The sequence below is a fragment of the Euprymna scolopes genome, chromosome 28, assembly GCF_053919585.1.
Source record: "Euprymna scolopes isolate OS-2025 chromosome 28, ASM5391958v1, whole genome shotgun sequence".
In the NCBI taxonomy this organism is placed as follows: domain Eukaryota; kingdom Metazoa; phylum Mollusca; class Cephalopoda; order Sepiida; family Sepiolidae; genus Euprymna; species Euprymna scolopes.
This window is the reverse complement of record NC_136509.1, coordinates 26,797,069-26,819,863: the sequence shown is the minus strand read 5'-3', so window position 1 is coordinate 26,819,863 and position 22,795 is coordinate 26,797,069. Positions and strand designations below refer to the sequence as shown.

Here is a 22,795-nt window from a genome sequence, read left to right as displayed (position 1 = left end):
TGACTTGCTCTGTCTCCTGTAGAGTAAATTTGTATTAACATTCAAGAGGTTAATGTTAATCTATTTATACAAATAAATATGAAAGCTTTAGTTTTATGTTTAAAAAAACATATGAAATGTTTATTATTTAAAATTTTGGTCTCAAGTATTTCAAGTCGTGAGCTAGTTTATAATATATATATATATATATATATATAGTACTGTTGAGTTGAGCATATTGGGAAGTGATACCCGATATACAATATAGCATATTAAGCGATGCTCTTTGTGTAAAAAAATCGAGCTTAGGTATTCAGATGATGGCAAAACATCGTTAATTCACTACCCACACAGCAGCTGCCAATTAGCGTAATAGTTCAAAGCCTTGACTGTCGTATGGATGGTCAGGTTTCGATCCTGGCTTGAAGTAGTTGCCTGTCTAGTTGTACTGATGAGCTGTGATACAGCGAAACAATACTGTATGTGGATGACTATAATGCTTCTTATCTTGAGTTGAACATATTGGGAAGTGATACACCATATACCATTGGCGTATTAAGCGATGCTCTTTGTGTAAACAAATCGAGCTTAGGTATTGGGACGATGTTAAAACATTGTTAATTCACTACCTGCACAGCAGCTGCTGAGTAGCGTAATGGTTCAAAGCCTTGACTGTCATACGGGTGATCGGATTTCGACCCTAGCTGGAGGTAGTTGCCTGTCTAGCCGCACTGATGAGCTGTGATACAGCGAAACAGTACTGTATGTGGATGACTATATATATATATATATATATATATATATATATATAATATATATATATATGTATATATATATCTAACACAAACATAGGTTTTGCTACAAATATTAATTTTTTTTAATTGGTAAGATTTTATTTCCTTTTTAGTATTAACTGACCTACAAAGGTGTCGATATGCCATTTAATCTGAATTTTAAGACTAAAAATGTTAATTTAGATAGATAAACTAAAGACTAAAGATTGCTGGCCACACATACACACATATATATATATATATATATATATATATATATGATTTTGGGGGTGGAGGGGGTATATTCAGTATTACAGGTGGGGAAAACTTATTTTATTAATATTCATAATTAAATGTGATAAGGGGATCAAGAGAACTAAAAATATTTTGACTTTATTTTAAATGTATATGCGTCCCTCTTCGTTTTTTTTTTTTTCCTTTTATAAAAATCCCTCAATACAGCTCTTGACGAGTGAAGGGGAAACTGGTTGAGTGATTTTTTTCCCTCTCTCTTATCACTTTTAACCATGAATGTTAAAAACATGTCTTCTCTTCCTACTTGTCATATATATATATATATACGGTGTTAGGGTTATAAAAAAAAAAGTATCTTTTTGATGTGTTTTTTAACTGTTATAAAAGTTGTTGATTTTTAATTATTTGTGGAAAAGAATCCAAGTTTTTCTGAATATTTTGATGAATCTCTTTATTTTTTCCTATCATTGTAATCTTTTGTTTTAATTTAAAATTTGTTTTAATTGTAAAATAAATGAATACTGTTATGTATAAGAAATGATGTCAAGTTAACTTTATATGATCATCTAATCAATAAGGATAAAAGAAAATTCTTTACATATGGTATTTCAAAACTTAATGCTTCTCATCAGAAGAGTAGAACAAAGGTTATATATAACTACTTCATTTACTCACATAAAATTAATATACGAAAGTGTAGATTTATGCGTAAACTTTAAGTATTTACTTCAAAAGTGCTCAATACGTAGGTAGAGCTAGTTAGTAATTTATAAAATATATATGGCGATTAAGCTACACTGAATATTCGGCGTTTCATCCACTCTAGGATTCCTCAGGCTTATGCGCATAAGCCTGAGGAATCCTAGAGTGGATGAAACGCCGAATATTCAGTGTAGCTTAATCGCCATATATATTTTATAAATTACTATATATATATATATATATATATATATATATATATATATATATATATATATATATATATATATAAACATAAGTCTAGAAATAAATAAAAATATATAGAGGCTGAATAGAATGTGCAGAATTGAGGTAAATAAAAAAAATATACAAAAAACAAAAGAAATGATAGGGAGAAATATGAAAAATATTGACAGGCAAAAACAAAAAATATATAAATAAAAAAATAGTATAGAAAAATAAATTATGATATAAGAATCAAGATACAATAAAAATTAATTGTATCTTGATAGGTTAAGATTATTTAACATTTTTACTTTATACTTTTTTTTTTTTTTTTTGTATATTTTGGGAAAATCTGCTTTTGCAATTATATTCCACTCTTTATGTATACCAATCCTTTTTGTTTAGAAGCTCAATAAATGTTGAATATATTAACAGAACATATATAAAAGAATAACAATACAGATATATGCCAAGATCTAAGATTTATCTTGACAATCAGTTCTTTCAACATATGAAAACTTCATTTTAAAGACATGTTTCGTTTATGTAGAACAATCATTATTTTTATGTTCATATTGAATTTTTCCTTATGTAAAAAAAAAAAAAAAATTGTTAGAAAGAAATAAGCATGACCATATATAATGTTGGAAATGAAGCGTATAGCAGAATTTACATTGTGAATTTATATTTAGACTGCCATATTTGTTTATTCAAAACGAATTTTTAGCAGTCTTTTTAATACATAAGAAACATATACATATCAACATTTTTAATGCAAGACAACAAAACAATTCATATAAGCCATCCACAAGAAACAGCTCCCACTGCTAACAATACAGAAGCATTCCCTCTTCCATATTTTTAGCAACAATATTCGTATAAGAAATTCATATAAGCCACTGTTGAATCATTGATGCTATTCAATTCTTGCAAACTGATTTCTAAGATGACAAACATTTGCAGAATTTACATTTATCATAAATTAGGTGCTGAAGAACTGCATGCCTGTCAACTTTTGTTAAAATGGACATCAGAAGAATTAAAATATGAAAATTGCATTTTTTTTATAAACCTCAGCCGCTTTATTTTAAGTTGTTTAATTTTCTTTAGCTCTTGCAAAAAAAAAAGAGGGGGGGGCTCTGACAACATTTTATAATTAGTTTTAACAAATTGGATATTAATATGGAATGAGGTTAGTTTCAATAATTTTTATTTAAATTTCAATTATATTTCGGTTTATATTAGTGATCTTTTAAACCAGTACATTTCAGATGAAAACGTTATGTACTTGCATGTCATGGCGAAATTAGTATAAATTCCAAAAATTATGAAAAATGATCCAGTAAATGTGCTAGATATATTTTGAACAAAAAAATCATCCACGGTTACATTCTGAAATGTGTTGGTTTAAAAATGGTGGTCTCTTAATTTGGCAATTTAAGTCAAGAGTTATCTCTCTGGTTTGTCACACTAAACTGGTTGCACAACTATTTCACATTAAAACTTGATAATTTGATAAATCTTATTTTTACTTGTATATATTTTTCTCCTGGATCATTTTATTTATTTATTTTTTTTAATAACTTTTGTAATTTATGCTAATTTTGCCATGATATGTAATAATGTTTTCACCTGAAATGCATTGCCTTAAAAGATACGGTACTTGTACAGTTTAGTCAAGACATTAAAAAATGAAAATATCGAAAAAAGTTTTAATTGTATGTATCCGTTATGGAATCAAGTTCTCCGAAAAAAATTTCACTTAATTTCATCTAGTAGGTTTTTTTTTTTTTTTTTTTTTACAGCGAAAAACAATTTGTTATGATACCGAGCAAAATGTTCGATTTTTAGGAAGAAAAGCTAGTATTAAAGATGGGGAGGGGTGTCAGCGCTTTAACTGGAGTTATCTCCCTTTGGCATTTCTAAAATTCAAACAAATTTTTTTTTTTAATCCAAGATGGCTGCCTTCAAAGCGCTCTCTTAAAAACGTGTTTTTGCCACTGTAAAAAAACTACTTGATGAAATTTAGTGAAATTTTTTTTCCATAACGAATACATACAATTTAAACTTTTTTTTTTCTCGATATTTTCATTTTTTAATGTCTTGACTAAACTGTACAAGTACCAAAGATCCCCAATGTAAACAAGCACAGTTATTTCTTCCAGATAATGTTTCTCAAACTATGAAATTTCTATTGAATAAGAAGCTGAAACAACATCTGCACATGAAGTAGGAAAAAAATCAGCTTAACTTTTAAATTAGATTTATTCATAACTAAAATGAATCTATTGTACAATTACTAGTTCCTTCCTTATCAAAGACTTGTGTCCATTTTGAAAATCAGTTCAGCAACTAGCATATATATTTTTACATGCATATCATTAAAAAAAAAAATTTCCAATATGTTGCATGATCAAATCAACAAGATTACATTGATAAAAATATTTTCAAAGTTAAAATATCAAAATTGTATTTTTTATTAACTCCCTTTATTTAAGCTCCTTAATTTTTGGCGCTTCTTTATTATAACGAAAAAATATTAAATTTCAAGTGAAACAAATGATACCTACGTAATTATCAAGCCTCAAATAGTAAAATATCCAAAAATTATGAAAAACGATAAGATAGAAAAATAATTAATGAAAAAAGAAATTTGTGAAATGAAGCGAAATCACTGTTACATTTAATTTAAAATAAAAGAAGAAAAAAAAGATTAGTTGACAGGGGAGATAATTAAGTTCTGTTGTTTATGTCATGTAATGACCATAATTCAAAATGTCGGACAAATTTTATTCCTCATCTAAACTTTATCGAAAACTGTTTTCATTAATAATTATTTTTCTACCATATTGTTTTCCTTAAGTTTTAGATATGTCACTATTTGAGACATGACAATTACATAGGTACCATTTGTTTTACTTGAAATTCAATATTTTTTCATTCTTATAATATAGAAGCACCTAATTCTCTTCAACAATTACATTGATAAAAATATTTTCAATTTAGTACTGAACATATCTGCACACGTGAAGGCATCTGTTAGTGTTTTTTCAAGCTAGCCATGTGAAACGATCCTATTTTTGCTTCCTAATAAAAATTGATTTTCTTAAAACTTGTGAGATCAGCCTTGTAAAGCTACTGATTTCATATTAATTACTTTAAATCGTTTAAAAATTGTTTTCTTTATATAAAAAAGAAATTCCTTGATAATATTTACATGAATTTTGGAATATGATATTTTTGTTCCATAATAGGTATGAAAATCAAAGATTTTTCTGTATTTTTTTAAAAATTAGATTGAATTCTGGTTAAGAACAAGTGATTTTTTTTTTGTTAAAAGTGAACCAACCGGTGACAGGATTTGAACTTCAAACAGTTTTGTTTGCAGAGATTTTACCCAGTGATCATGCTTTTTGAAAGAAAAAAAAAAAAGTTTGATTTTCTTTTAAGCAAATAAAACATATAAAGAAATGAGATTTGAATTGATATTACGTGTTGCTGTTGTTTCTTGTTCTTTGTTTTTTTGTTTTTTTAATGAAAATCGCTTGAGACAAAGCATGAAACCACTTGATGTAAAGATTGTATGAGAATGAAAGCTAATTATCGTAGAGACAGGAGATGCCTATTGACCTTAGTTTTGAAAAACCAAGGCTGTAGGTAGGCGGAAAACAGTGGGCAGGAAGAGAGTTACACATATGTGCAGTTCTTAGAAGGAAGCTGTATTGCAATAAGGCATTAAAATAGTGAATTGATGAAGACCACTAGACCAACAAGTCAAACGAGCTGGGACAAAAGAAGCAGGGAAGAGATCAGACAATTCTGAAGAACACATGCCATAATATTATAAAATACTGGTTGCCCGGGTGTTTGGAGGTGCGTGTTGAGCAAAAAAAAAAAAAAATAGTGGTAGTAAGCAGGCAATCTCGACTCCGTAGAAGGAGGAAAAGAACGTGAAAAAAAAAAAATGTGATGTCTTTGCTCGCAAAACCGGAAGTGGCGAACGTCAAAATTAAGGTTAGTTAATCAAAAAGAGTAGATGACTTGCAAAAATGTCTAAAAAAAGCAACCCCTCCTTGTAGAAAACTTCCCAGTTGAGGGTGAGGGAATTAATGTTTTAGGCCAATTTTTTGTTATTTGTTGTCAGAAAATTTGAGGTTTAGAACGATACTGGTTTCGTTTCGGTTTTACATTGGAATATTTTAAAGAATTTTTAGAAGACATAATATGGGCAGAAACTCTTAGTTGAAAATTCAATATAAAGGGAAAACATAAAAGAAATTTGTCAAATTAAGAAGGAATTTACATTTAAAAGTAGATGAGGATACTTTGCTAAATAAGCCCCCCTCCCTCTAAAAATAAGAAATTCTACTTTTTATGCGATTCTTTAGAATCAGAATCTGTACTTGTATTGGAATCGTCCCATCACTAGTTTATATATTTTTTTCTTCCTTTCTCATTTGTTGAAAATGTAATTTAAAAACTAGAATACTCGTCCCAGGAGGCAGAAAAATAATTACCTGAACAAAACAGTTTTGCTCTACTTTTATGTGCTTTTACGAAGATTAAAAATCAATATATAATAATACCAAACCTTATGTTTAGAACTCTTATTCCAATTTTGAACAAAATCCACTGCATGATTTCGATTCTTGCGATTTAAGCTTAAGAGGTCTTAAAGAATAAATTGAAATTCAGAGAATTTTGCTTAATGATCATGGATCAAATTTAATGCAAATCTGAAATATTTGCATTTTCTAAATGAGATTCTGGCCATAATGTCTTCTAAAAATTCTTTAAAATATTCTAAAGAAACTGAAATTTGGGAAATATTTATTAATTGCTGTCTAATACCTATTGTTTAAATTTCACAAATTTGGAGATATTTGTATTTTCATCTTGGGCTTCCATCCTCTTTTTTTCCTTTTTAAAAAATTGCTTTAGCATAAAACTAAATTAATTTAAATATAGTTGGATCCCTTATGTTTTACGTCTGTGTTCCAAAATTCATAATATTCAGTTAATTAGTTTAGGAGTGAATCCTGTAAATAGAAATGGATAATCATGGATTACAATAGAAAAATGCGAGCATAAAAAGTAATATGGTTAAGCTTAAACATGGAAAAGTAAAAGACAAGATATTCTAATAAAAAAATATAATAAAGTTATAACTTAAAATATTGCAGCATTAAGAATTGATTATATAATGTTAAATTGAATTTAAAAAAAAAAAAAATTTAATGCTGCAATATTTTAAGTTATAAATTTATATTTTTTACTAGAATATATTGTCCTTTTCCTTTCCAGTTTTAACAACTAGTCCTTAACTATTCATGTTTGTATTTTTCTATTGTAATCCATGATTTTTCCAGGCTTCCAATAAATTCACTTGTTCTTTGTTTAATTTCAGTCTTATTTTTTTGCCCCCCATAAACGTAATATATACACATGTAATAACAATGTACAGCACTCGTCTGCTATAATAAAATCCCCCCAATTATCTCCCTTTTATTGTCTGTTTCACTTGTTACTTCTCTTTTCGTGAGGGGATATTGTATTCAATGAGTTGGTAATTAAGTTAAGAAATGAACGTTGCTTTTAAAACTGGCCAGTGGCGCAGTGCAAGAGCGGACACTGCAGCCTGTCGAGCTGTCGTTGGGGTTCGAACAGTTTCACTTTATACGAAAAAGACAAACACTCGAAACGAGGGAATTTTTTAAAACTCGATAAAAAAAAAAAAAGATAGAGACAATATCCGTTTGCGAATCTGAGATATTATGATATAGACAGTATTAGAAAACTTCTCCCGGAATCTAACTGATGTGAGAAATTACGAGTTTTTTATATTTTATTCGCAGTTTTGTGTTAGGAGTGTCAAAAATTCCCCCAAAATTCTGACACACATAGCAAGCCCGATGCAAAAAGCCTTTCGTGGACATACACAAATGAGTGCGGCCATTTTGCCTTTTATATATTAGATTATACTAGAGCTGAATTCGATGTTTATTTCCTAAGTCTTCCTTATATACATTCATGATATAAAATACATGCTAAAATATTCTTTGGTTCTGGGATTGAGTTATGTTTTTAAAAATTCCACTTTAATACTTGTAGTTATACGTGATTTGTAATTAACTGAGCAAGTCATGCATCTTTCGCTTAGTTATCTATGCCTTTCTCTCACCCTCATGTTGATTCAACAAAGTATAGAACAATGGCCCTGGAAGCCGAAAGACTCAAACAGGACACTTTTCAATTGACACCGGTTGACTGCTAAAGCATGTCATTTGTAAACAAACATACACAACCTGAATTGTTTGTTTTATTTGTTGATTTTAAATATTAAAGAAAGATTTAAAAAGTGGGGAGGAATATATTTTTTATGTAGAGTGTGTTTTTTTTTTTGGGGGGGGCTTTCCTTTTTTTAACAAAACTTTTCAATGAACGAACGTAATTTCTCATTTTAAAATGCATTCATTCTCCACGACTATTCTATTCCATCGGCGCTTCTACACTATCAGAACGAAATTTTGTAGTTGCTAAATGGAGTTTTCAGATAAAAAATCCCAATGGTTTCTACAGATTTTTTTGTCAATTCTAATAAATTACAATGTTAGCTTCCAAATTATGCAGTCGAAATTACCTGGATATTACTGAATTATTAAAAACAATAACTTTAATTATGTTAGCAAGTGAAAAATTGCGGCCATCTTGTTTAAATCGAAACAAAGAATTACCTCCCTTTTGAACTCTCCTGTGCAAATATGATCGTTTTCTTTAAATCTATTTTCTATTTTCTTTAATAAATAATTTTCTACCTTATAGATTTTGGTAATTTTTGGATATAATCATCTTAAAAATTCGAGGAATACAAAAATACCATTGTTTTCATGTGAAATTCAGTATTACGATTTCCGTAATTTCGTTCCAATAGTGTAGAAGGGCCATTTCATATTTTTCTCTTTTAAGCATTTAAGAAAAACATAAATATTTATTTTTTAATGTAGACTGCGTTTTTATTTTTTTTCTTAGTTCTTTTTGTATCCCTGTTTCTATTCTCATTTTTTCTCGCTCACATGCCCCTATTCCGAATTCATAGCAATGGGCCACTTGTTAGATGAAAATACAGAATAAGTAAACACTCTCGCCATATTAAAAATGATTTGTCAAACATACACAACCTGACATTCCCGAGAAATTACTTGATAGACACCAGATCTATGTTCGTTTATTGAAAAGTTTTGTTTTTAAAAAAAAAAAGAGGAAAGCCCCCCCCCGCCCGAAAAAAACGCCTCCTGCATAAAAAAATATATTCCCCCACTTTTCATTAAATCTTTCTTTAATATTTAAAATCAACGAAGAGAACAAAATACTCAGGTTGCATATGTTTGTTTACAAATAACATGCGTTGGCAGTCGACCAGTGTCAATTGCAAAGTGTTCCCTTTAAATCACTCGACTTCCAGGGTCCATATTCCATACTTTGTCCTTTTCTTTGAGCATCAAGAGAAAAAGTGATTCTCATTTTAGCCCCCCCCCCTTTTTAAAACTCCTTTTCACTCCAAATAAGGCAGATTGACATGATGCCAAATAGTAGCCCCTTACGTCCAAGTGGTAATCTGCCTTATTTGGAGTGAAAAGGAGTTTTAAAAGGGGGGGGGCTAAAACTGTGAGGAGTTGAGCAGCGAGATGTTTGTTTACAGTACATTTAAGCTGTTTGTAGATACCTTTTTCCTCAACAAAAATGAAATCAAAACATCAGTTGTATAATATTGGGATGGTTGTAGTGCCACGTCATGCAGGGAAAGGAACCCTGCACCCATCTCCAGTGGGTTTTCCTGAAGCCACATTCCTGCAGATGAAGAGTCGGCTGATGGTCTTCTTGCATGTTTGGTGTCATGCACATCCACTATGTCAGACACCTTTCACTCTAAAACTGAAGTTATTAAATAAAATGACAGCACAAACAAGTTATACGATCAAACCAGACTCCCTTGAGGCTCACATTCACAAATATCCATGGACTTAAATCTAACTTTGACAATGTAGAATGATTTAGTTGGAACAGATACATTGAGAGCATTGCGAGGAAGGTGGGCTCTCTCTACCGTGCTAGAAAGTTACTTACGCTTGAAAGCATCCTGTACCTCTATAAGGCCATCATTCGCCCATGTATGGAATATTGTTGTCACATTTGGGCTGGTGCATTTGCTACTAGTCTTGCTTCTGGACAGGGTTAAAAAAAGAGTTGCCATCCTGATAGGTCCTGAACTGTCATCCAAGCTTCAATCTCTGTCCCATCGACGAAATGTTGCAACACTCTGCCTGTTCTACATGTATTTTAATGGTGGATGTTTTGATGAACTACAAGCCCTTGTACACTATCGACGTAAATACCCCGACAATCCCGATAATCAGCAAAATTCCAACCCCTGCACAGTAGAGATCCCTAGATGTAAGCAAGCCTACTCTAATAGTTTCTTCCCCAGAACTGCTAGACTCTGGAACTCCCTTCCAGGTTCCTGTTTTCCAACTGTACTGACATGCAGAAGTTCAAATGTAATGTAAACAGACATCTTGCTGCTCAACTCCCTACCTAGTATCCCTGCAACTTATGTCCTTGTGTTATATAGCGCCAGGACCCCTAGGTTGGGAATGGTTGTTGTTAGTTAGTTCCCCGCTGCAACAAAACCAAGTAGCCATCTTTTATTGATCGTCTATGTTGTTTAGTTTTCTGGTTGTTATGGTAACGGCTTAGACGGCAGAGTTATTTCCCCCTTGACTGTGCATTTTTCTCTCTCGGCTTTCTTTAGCTGTCATCCGCTTGTCATAATAACGATTCTGACTAAAAGAGAATTAACATGCACACAAAGATCAGATGTAACTCAGCATACCAAATGAAGACGTAAGACACGCTGACTTTTTATATAAAAATATATTTTGTTTTGAAATTATTTTTTCTCGTTCTTGTACATCGAGATTTTTAATAGTTCAAAATTTAACAGTGGGGCTTACTGTCGTTTCAGTGATGGAGAGGGGGCGTCTCTCTCTTCTCCTCTCTCCTGCTTCTCTGCTCTCCTCCTCTCTCCCTTCTGCTGGACTCCAAAAATCACCTCTTATATTAGCATTTGTTTTTGCTTGGTTTTTTCCACTCCACGCTACCTGTCGATCACTCTGCTCGATAATGGTGCACGCGTCTGCTGGTCACGTTTTGACAATCTTTCGCCGCATCTTGACCTAGAGACATCGCGACCGATTTCTCTTCAGCTGACCGATTATTGACTTTATTTATACACATGAATCCATTTCTCATGCTCTTCATATACATTCCAAATTTACAAGGAATATCACGTTTCCTTGTTTTGTAAACAAAAAAAATCGTCGTCCGATTTCTCTGTTTATGACGTAATTATTTTTTCGTTTCGACTGGTGGACAATCGATTATTCGATGCCCATCTTTCCAATCTTTTTTTATCTTTTTTTTTAAAGAAGTTTTTCTTTTCAGTTATGTATCGGATGGTCCCAGCCATCCATTACATAACATGATAATAGCCCCATACATCAAAGTGGCACTGTGTATTGTTTGGGGTGAAAATGGAATAAAAAAAAAAAAAAAAAAAAACCCGGATATCTTAGTGCTTAGTGAAACTAACCTACACTCTTCCATCTTCTCTAATCAAATTTTTGGTAAATCAGTACAGTTAAAGAAACAGGAGACCAGTAGGGAATTCCAAAGTCTATCAGTTTGAGGGAAGAAACTATCAGAGTAGAAGGTATATTTGTCATACTACTCATCACCCACTTCATAATAGATCCTGTCATAATCATAGTAGATCACCAAAGTTAAGCAACATTGAGCTCGGCCAGTACTAGACGGGTGACCATTTATGAATACCAGATGCTGTATGTAGGAAGACGTTGACACCTCCCTACAGAACTGCCAAAATCTAACGTTATCATCTTCCCTAATGGGGATATACAAGTGATTGGGGATTGTTTCTGAATTTGATACCCCCATGAAACTTCCTTCTCTGGAGGAAGCCAGCTTAACCTGCCTTGAGCAATCGCTGCTTCAGTCAGTCATAATAAATCCCAAAATGTGAAAGCTATTTGTAGATGCCTTTTTCTTCAACAAAAATGAAAAGTAAAAAAAAAAAAAGAAAGGATGTTTTAAAGCTTATATTTTATTGTGATAGAATGTTGATATTCTCGTGGCACATTCATTCTATACAAATACAGTCAACTCCCCAGCTGTTCTCTGAAAGGGAGCAAAAGGCAAAGCATCCACTCACTTCAACCTGTCATTTTACCCGGATTTTTCTTTTCCTTTTTTTTTTTTTTTTGATCAATGACCGTTTTTTACCCCAAAATACAAATGTTTGCATTAATTTAATTCTTCGAACTACTGTTCTCATCTTAATTATTATTTTCACAATGTTTGAGAAAGGACCCATGACATACTGGATAAAGTACTAGGTAATATTAAGCTGTAAGTTACACTCTTTTCAAGGTTGAAAGTTCAATCCTTAGTGCAGGCAATACCCAGAATATAATTGCAAATTTCTTAGGACTTCTACCCAGTTATGGCTGATGAAACAAGAACATGCTACGTCCGTTTGAAAGTTTGATAGAAAGATACCCGATTTTGACAAGAGATAGCTGAAGAAGGTTGAAGGTTTCATCGACTGGCACATTGTAAAAATAGCACTCAAGATGAGATTAGTAGTCCGAATAATTTGCATAACATGAATAATCAATCCTCATCTCAAAAATTTAGAAACATCAATAAATGTTTGTATTTAATTTTATACTCAGTCTTGAAAATTCAAAACATTCCTGATCTCATTACTAACTAGCTTTTCTTTTTTTTTTTTTTTTTTTACATAGGCATCACCACTTATCAAGGCCTTGAGGCCACTCGAGGATAAGGGTTAAAGAGTGTACATTTTATATATATATATATATATATATATATATATATATATATATACACACACACAGAGGGTAGAACGATAAAATTGTTGCCCTATAGTAAACAATACTTCAGCTTTATATATTATTTAACTGAAATTCACCATTGAGATGAGTGCCACTTATCAATTTATCCACCGGGAACCACTATCCTCACCTTTCTTAGTTGTTGGTGGATGACAGTAATTGCTGAGAATGATTACCACCTGACGAAGGCCAGAGGAATAGTTGGCCGAAACGTCGTGAAACAACAACTAAGAAAGATGAGGATAATAGTCTGCAGCAAATAAACTAATAAATAAAACTCATCTCAATAATGAATTCCAATCAAAATAATATATATACCATTCGGTACAGACCCGACCATGAAGATCAGATAATGAATAAACGTGGATTATATAAAACCAAAACCAATTTAATTTAATTAATTAATTAACATTTCCACCAACAAGTTTCTCATTGTGTCACAGTTCTTTAGTTACTCTCCGTTTTGTCCAAGAATTCCTTCATCAACGCGTTGACCACCTCTGGTTGGTCTTGATGCATGAAATGCGTACCACCCTTCACAGTTTTGAAGACGCCATTAGGGCAGCATTTTTCAAATTGATCAACAATCGCTTTCGTTATCCACTTATCTTCGGGCCCGTAAATGTGCAATATTTTCCAATTATATATATCGATCTTATGTGTCCAGCTGCTTTCAGGTCTTATAAGATTTCGATAACCGTCACAAACAGCATAGATGGAACCTACAAATATGAAATGGTAGAGTAACAACAACATTTGTAGAAGAGGATTTTTTTTTTATCTGTATATAAAATTGAAATGTATGAAAGTGCAAACTGGCCAATGAGGATTGAGGACATGTGTTGTTGAATGGAGAGAAATGCTATGAGATTGATATGATGGATGTATAGGTTTAGATCTGATGATTCTCAGAGAAAGAGTAAACTTGAAGAGTATAGATGTGATTAATACAGAACAGGAGACTTTGTTGGTTTAGTCACTGTTACGTGTTTGAATCTAGGGGTATTAAACATGTAACATATTGAAAAAAACATAAAACTCAGAGTTTAAAGAAAAGTAAAAAGTATTTATTGTAAATAAAAACAAAGAAACAAAAATATTTACAAATTATCTAAGGGAGATAAGCAAGTTCTTAATTCAGTCTATTTTACATTTAGAAGAAAGACCGAGTTATTGAGAATTAATAAACAATATTTTTTGGTCAGAAAGTCTTTATACTTATCAAATGTGTCCAGTTTTTCTTTGAGGGTACTAGTAATTGATTCTTTTTATAAGATTTCTTTTGATCGAATTTGGATCCCAGGAAATATTGGCTGGAGTTAATCTAATCAGCATCTGACAACATAGAGCGGTGTAACAGTTCAAACTGACTCACTAACTGACTAACTAACGAACTAGTTGATGCTATAAGCATTCTTTTATAGTTTTGATGGATGGAAAGTTCCAGAAATGCTCCAAATGGAACACCACAATTTGGAACATTCTAGAAGTTCTCGAAAAAGAATATTTTTATCTCCATATATAATAAAATGCCTGCAGAACTTTCCCTCTGGACTAAAGTATCATAGGTTTGCCACAACAGATGCCACATACAAATTTAATACATCTAGGCTAATAGACACTATCTTATGTAGCTTTCGAACACCATTTTTTTTAAACCTTGACCATGACCTTCATTAATACTATACAGAGAATATAGCCATATTGAAGATGTTAATTCTGGAATAAATTGAAGAGATTAGCTCTCAAATATTTGTGTTTTAATAGTATTATGCCGAAAAAAAACCCCACAGAAGTTTATTGAACGAAATAAAACAAACTCATTTTTTATCAAAAATTTTATTTCTTTTAATAAAATTCTGTAATTTTTTTTTCCGAAACAAATCGTAATAAAAAAGACAATTATTTGGAAGCTAAACTCTTCAATATATAAATATATATGAAATACGTCGGTTTAAAACATCACCAATCTACACAAACACACCAAAAAATAACAATAATGACGTGTAAAATACATAAATGTTTATATATTTACACACACGCTCTTTGTTTGTTCAATCTGGCTTTTTTATTTGTGAAAATCTGGCTAAAGTTATCAATTTGGCCTTTTTTCTGAAAGATTTGGCTTCCAATATTTAGTACAGTCTGGAAATCCAATTAGGACACATTTACCCTTTTAGAACCTTTAAAACACATAACTTTCAGATTGCAAAATAGTTAAAAAAAAAAAAAAAAAAAGAATTAGTGGACCTGAACAATGTTGCCCCTACCATTTACTTTTTTTATTTTTCACTTATTCGTAAATTTTTCAGATGATTATCAGCGCTTACAGGCTCGAATTTAACATTCTACGACAGTGAACATCCACTTTTTGGCCACTCCCATTATTAATGCCGCCACTAGTATTTAGATTTTTCCTTTTCAGTTTTTTGCAAATTTCTATGGCGCTTATCATAGATTACATGCTTAGCTTTTACATTACCAAAATACATTGGAAAAAACTGTATACACGTTACTAACAGAAAAGGGAAACATTTAACAGCTAAGGGCAGCATTAATAACTGCCATGGCAAAAAAAGTGTGTGTTCCATTTATTAGAACGTTATCATTATAAATTGATAACCGACTTTTACAGGCATTAAAAATAGTACCTTAAATTTCTTTTTTAATCTGAAAATTAAGCCTGTACTTGTTGATAATCACTGGAAAAAATTACTACAAAGTTTAAAGGAAATATTTAAAAACTACATGAATCATTGTTCAGGTCTGCCGCAGAGTTTTTTTTTGGGGGGAGGGGTCTTTTGCTCGTGACACAATGTTCCCTCCGAAATAAATGCACTGGGCTATAATTAATTATTAGTGCATTCTTTTATTTTCATTATACAATACAGGCAGATGATAATAACTGCTATCTAGTAGGCCACACTACCCTACTTTTATTTGACATGTTAGGTGAAAGCACAGAATAATAACAGCACATAATCAAATCCCCATGTTAAGAATAGGTTTATAGATACAAACGTTGTTACTTCGGCATGGTACATTCATTTTGGCCATGGGTGCCAGTGCCCACTATTTTACTAGGCTTGCAGTGGCTCCCACTTACATCCATAGTTTAATTGTTTTGTTTTTTTTTTTACAGGTAGGGTGGGGGACATACTTCCACCAGGCAATGTCGGTACACGGGTCCTGCTAGTATTCTATATTTAGAACTCTTCAGAAACTCTTTAAAAGAACATTTTTATATTCTTTAAGGATGAAAACTTATGAAGCATCTTTCTTGCCAAACTCTCTGAGTGGGAATTGAACGTTAAGTCCGTGCAGAAGTATTCTCTTGTCTACACTGTTACATAAGTCTGGGCATCACAGTGCTGCAATTCTTTTAATATTCTTACATTTTCTTGATTTTTGGTCCCCCCGACAAAAGGAGGGTAGACCTGTAAATTCACCCTTGTCCGTTCGTCTGTTCGTCTGTCTGCACTTTTCTCAATAAGTACGCCTGGGATTTTTTGAAATTTTGCACAAACATTAAACATGATATCACTAAAAAAGTAACTAAAGGATTTTCCAGGAAAACTGGTGGATGCTTTGATGAAAACTTGGATTTTTATAAAACTCTGAAAAGTTGTAACTAACTAATTTTTATATAATTTTGTTTGTCTATACTTTGTGATAACTCTTGGGTGTGCCCCAGGGACTCTTTTAGGACTAATAAAAACACTCCATTTTTGGAGCTATTTGTCCAAAATTTTGTGTATGTCTATTTAGTAGTTTTGCTGAACTTAAATTGAAATATGTTAAGGCCTTGGGGATTTTTGGGGCTAAAAGTGAGGGGAGGGGGTAAATGATGGACAGTCATTTCATTTTTTTTTGCATGCTGCAGAACTCAAATTTACATATGTTAAGGCCTAAAACTGCACCTTTTATTCATTTTCATCAGGATTTGATGCCCCCCCCCGGAGACTTTTGGGCCTAAATGGGGGGGGGGGATAGCAAATGCTGAACTTAGTCATTTTTTTTACACCTTGTTCACTGTGCACTCACAGGGGACCATGCATGTTTCACTTATTTTTTTTATTATATGGTAACCGCTTATCAAGGCCCAAGAACTACTCAAGGTTAAGAGTTAATGAGTGTCGGACAGACAGGGAGACAACACAGTAATGACTGGTAATAGTGGAACTTAGGTTGGGTTTGATAACTTAAGAGGATGATTCAATGAGGACATGTTTATGTTGGACTTAAAAGCAACCATGTTATAGTCAGCTGGGAAGCAGCCCTGTGGTAGTGTGTTTCAAAAACAAACAGTTCTGGGAAAGAAATTTTGTTCATATATTTCGTGTCAAACTCCCTGGGTAGAAGTTGAAAGTTGAGTCTGTGTATGCTATCAAGTCTGGACATGATCGCATATGGGCCAAGCTGGACCACAACTCAGCATAACAAAAGATATTGCATGTACATACAAACAAAATAGATCCGTCATGCAATTACTACAATTCTTTTAATATACTTTGCTTGTTTTTTTTTTACTAGAAAATCATCGCTTATTAAGGCCTAAAGGCCACTTGAGGATAAGGGTTAGTGAGTGCCAGGAAGACTGTGAGACAACGCCATAATCATCAGTAATAATGGAACTTGTGTAGGGTTTAATTATTTAAGAGGATGGCTCAACAAGAACTTATTTACATTAGATTTGAAAACGACCATGTTATAGTCAGCTGGGAAACAGTCCCGTGGTATTGTGCTCCACAGACGGACAGTTCTAGAAAAGAAACTTTGCTCATATAATTTTTGTTTAGTTTTAGGCACAGATAGAGAGTGGGGTAGCTAGACGAGTATTTGTTGTGAATGTTTTACAGGGGGTGGTCCATAGATAGAAGTTCTGTTGAGCACTTGACATAATAATAATAGAGCCGAGATAAACTTGTTACTTCTGTGAAAAAAAGGAACTAAGGTGAAGAAGAAGGAATCGCCCACTAGATTTTGAGTGCGGGTTTTATACCCTGTCCAGGCACGAAAGGGTGCTTTTGACAACTCCTCCCCAAATATGGCAACAGTACTCTATGTTAAGAAGTATTTGATTCTTGCACAAGTAAGGGATTATGTCAGGAGTGGGGAGATACTTTTCTTTCATTCTGAATACATTGTCTTCCTCTTTTTTTTTTTTTTTTTACATGGGGGGGGGTCACCATTTATCAAGGCCCGGAGGCCACTCAGGGATAAGAGTTATTGCATGTACAGTAATCAATGAGAGAGTATTATAGTAATCATTAGTATTGGAGATTTGATAGTGTGCCTTACTTAAGGGGGCGGTTTGTCAGGAATTTGTTTATGTTGGATTTGAAGACATCCAAGTTGTAGTCAGGTGGGAAACAGGCAAACGGAAGAGAGTTCCACAGGCGTGCACTTCTGAGAAAGAAGCTCTGCTCACGGATTTAGGCACAGATAAAGAGTGAGAAAAATTATTGTCAGTAGTTTTAGCCAGACGAGTGTTTCTCTCTTCCCTTGACTCTGCTTATATGTATTTCTTTTTCCTTTCTTTTTCTCAGCTTAGTCCTACTTTCCTTTACTGGGCTTTTTTGGATCATATGTTTAGTCCAAATTAATAACATTATCATTAATAACATTGTCAGAATTTACAAGCACAACGGAGCCATAAAACATAGATGACACTTAAACTTATAAAAAAAGCCTTTGATCAGTTCCATAGCAAGCAAAAAATATTTTCAATTCTTATTAAACTTACAAAAAAAAAAATAAAAAAAAAATGTCAAATTATTAAAGCATAAAAAATTGTCAATAAAAAATCAATTAAAATTACTTGAAAATTTGTAATTAATTTTAATTAAAGACAAATCTAAAGCTGGGTTATTTGTCACACTGACATTGATATTAAAAGCCCACTTTTCTATTTTAAAAGTGAATACAACTTATATACTTAGTCTTCAATATACCAGCGACTTCAAAAAGGATAAATAATTTGCATGTTCCTTTAAAAACGAACTTTTATTAATTCTGTTTGTTCTTTTTCATGTTTTCTTATTGGATGATTAGTTTCATTTCACTATTTACGCACAGTTCTTTTTGTGCATATTTTCTACATTGAACATAATTGCATAGCATATGGAAGTGCATTTAGAGTAAATCAATATCTCTCTCTGTTGAACGGTCTCTACCAAACTACTCCATTAAATTTTTGGTCTACAGACTTGAAACTTGATATATGGGGTATTCGGATCTGTGTAGCAAAATTGACATGGTTTTTAGCTGAAAAAAAAAATAGCTGTTAAGGAATCAAAATTGAAAAATAAGACTTTGGCAGGCATAGTTTGAAATATTGTGCATGCTCTACATATGTGCAAATATACGTTTGTACATTTAATTGTGTTAATTTGTCAAATTTTCATATACATGTATCATTAGCTTAGATGGTAGCAAATGGCACTAGAGAACTAAATGTTTTGGTTTCGATTCTAGCTGATGGCATCCAAGTCATATTTAAAAAAAAACTTTTGAAGTCACTATTATACATTGGGTACAATATAATAATCAATAGAGTATTGGCTCTATAATAATAAATATGAAATCTACATAAATTAAAATATCATATTTAAGGGTATTTTATGACCGGGCAATGCTAGGCGACCTGCTAGTGAATTTATTTAATGTGATTACGTGGTGCCATGACTTTAAAGTAAAGCAGGGTATCTCATAAGACTATAAAAGGGTTTGAATAATTGGGATAATATGTACGTAACCTTCCCAGAGATGAGACCCCCGAGAATAGAAGGAAATAATTCATCAGCAGAGCAAAAGTATAGTTTTTTGGGGGTTTTTTTTTACATAGGCATCACCACTTATCAAAGCCAAAAGGCCACTCGAAGATGAGGGTTAAAGAGTGTACAGTAGTCAATTAGACAATATAGTAATGGAAATTCGGTAAATTTGTTAACTTAAATGGAACGGCTCATCAAAAACTTGTTTATGTTAGACTTGAAGACAACCATATTGTAGTCAGCTGGAAAGCAGGAAAACGGAAGATAGTTCCACGGGCGTGCAGTCCTAAGAAAGAAGCTTTGTTCATGGAATCTATGTTTAGGTTTAGGCATAGATAAAGAGTGGGGGGAATTATTGATAGTGTTTTCAGCTAGACGAGTGTTTCTTGTGAAAGTTTGGCGAGGGGGGACCATAGATTGAAGCTCAGTCGAGCACTTGCCATAAAAATAATGATAAAACAAAGACAAACTTGCAACATTTCTTCTGTGAGAAAGAGGTTGCAGGGAAGAGAAAAGGGCATCTCCTACGAGGCTACGAAGTCTATTTTGAACTCTAAGTGAGATTAATGAAAAGACAATGGAGCCGAGATCTTTTTGTATTCTTGGGACAGGAAGACACCTCATGTTTGGTGGTGTCATGAGAGAACAGTGTTCCTGTTAAAATATGAAGAAATCACCATTTCCTACATAAATAATAATAATATAAAATATAAAATAAATATAAAAATAAATATATATAAATATAAATAATAATAATAATAATAATAATAATAATAATAATAATAATAATAATAATAATAATAATATAAATTAATATTAGATTATATCATAATACAAAATATATTATATGAAATTAAATTTATATAATATATAATAATATAAAACTTTTACTATTAAAATACATTACATTACAATTAGAAATTAAAAGATTCTTTTTAAGCATCTCTGGAGAGATTTAAATATAAATAATAATAATATAAATTAATATCATAATACATCATAATACAAAATATATTATATAAAATTAAATTTATATAATATATAATATAAAACTTTTAATATTAAAATACATTACATTACAATTAGAAAATAAAAAGATTCTTTTTAAGCATCTCTGGAGAGATTTAAAAATAGAACAGAAAAGTGTCCTTTTTTTAAGGCCTTTAGAAGGTTCCAAAGTCAAAGTGTTCCATTTTTGGAAATTCTTGCCGGTTCCACTCAACATGACTATAAATAAACGCTAATAGCGTCATAACTTCAGTTATTAAATCAACTCTGAGAAAGAAATGCTAAGTTGAGGCGACCTTTCACTTATTTATGACTCGGACCAATTTCCTGGAATAAAATCTAGTCCTAAAACAAGCCTATTGCAAACTACTTCCCAAATAAACCGACACTTGGTAAATATTGATTTTCTGATCTTATATTCTGACCAAAATAAAAATATACATTTTCTAAAACTCTATTATTATTCTACAACAAAAACTAGTAACAAAGAGTTACCGCCCTTACACATTTGTTTTGTAAATATTTGTTTCCATTTGTATATCTGTTCAATAAATTCCTTTTTTCTCTCTTAAACTTCTTCATTTATTTTTTTTTTTCAATATATGCTGTGTGTTTTGCACGTAACAGGTGGTTAGTTTCTGAATAATCAGCAACTCCCAGCTGACAGGACAAGCACTCAAGTTTCTATTAACCAGGTGTAACAGTGACTAAGACAAAACAAAAAGTTGTTGGAAGTATAAAAAAGTCAGGATATTAATAAGAAATGATTTACCAAAGACACAAAAGCAGTTGGAAATGGGATGAGTGGCCAGTTGGCAGTGACTGAGAGAGAGCAAGTCATTTTTTTCGCTTATATTAGTCACTCTTAGACAAAAGACCGAACATAAAACTTCTGATTTTGAGTCAATAAATTTAGGAGTCAGAGTTAGTTTTTTGGACAGTTTTCAGTACAGAACAGTTGATGACAGTTTGTAGCTTGGATGTTCACCAAGAAAGGTTGGGGAGATTGGAGTCAAGGTCGGGTGAGAATAGGTTGGGCCAAGAATATAATTACTGGGAATCTACACGCCCAGACAATTATCAATGGACAACATTCGGAGTTCATTTTTGTATGTTATGTGATGGTATCTCTCTCTCTCTCTCTCTCTCTCTCTCTCTCTCACACACACACACACACACACACACACACACACACACACACACACACACACACACACACACACAGCCACTGTAAAGCAGATCTGGTCACTGAAAAATGATGTAATGGCTGAGGTACAAACAATCAAGATTTGTCGAACAGTCAGACTGTCGATTAATGACTAACAACTTTTTACAATAAAATTTGAGAAAATTTTTAAAATATGCATTGAAAAAGGGAAACAGTGAATTTATCAGTATTCAATAAAAGAAAAACAAGAATTAATTCAAAACAAAAAGTTGTTTATTGTTTCTGCATTAAAAGGAAATATATATTTCATTGTTTCATGGATCACTGAATCACTGAACATCCATGATTAAAATTTGTTTATTTACTTAAAAAATTGCATTTAGAAAACAGAAAAAGTAACGACTTAATTTATTTGTGAAACAGAATTTTATTCAACATAAATAAAGAACAAAGACAAAAAATAAAAACCAAAATTATGTATGTTTGGAGCAGGACACAATTAAATTCTGCAAAAACTGAATTATGAGTTTAGAGAATAAAAAAGAAAAACCCCTGAAATTGAATGATAAATAATTTGTAAAATCGGTAAATAATTATTATAAAAAAACAAAACCTTCCAGACAGGAATAATAAACTTAGAACATTCTTCTCTCTCTCTCTCTCTCTCTCTCTCTCTCTCTCTCTCTCTCTCTCTCTCTCTCTCTCCTCTCTCTCTTTCACACACACACACACACACACACACACACACACACACACACACACACACACACACACACACATACTGAGTTATATCAAGAACTCAACTTATGTTGTTTTATTGTAGTTCGACCACAAAGACAATAATCAGATGCTCCATCCAACGATGTTTTGAATATTTTTTTTTCAAGATGGCTTCCACAATGATTTAACAATGTAATG

The 22,795-nt window shown here is 32.0% G+C and overlaps 1 protein-coding gene across 1 annotated transcript in view; it reads right to left on the bottom strand.

Annotated features, from left to right (window-relative positions):
• Nucleotides 1-12,715: 12,715 nt before the first annotated feature.
• LOC145249529 (epoxide hydrolase 4-like) overlaps nucleotides 12,716-22,795 on the bottom strand; it is a 51,612-nt gene continuing 41,532 nt past the window's right edge. Inside the window, exon 6 of the mRNA XM_080111144.1 lies at nucleotides 12,716-13,647. Within this exon, the coding sequence (XP_079967270.1) occupies nucleotides 13,373-13,647 (275 nt within the window). The 3' untranslated portion in view covers nucleotides 12,716-13,372. The remainder of the gene's footprint in view (nucleotides 13,648-22,795) is intronic.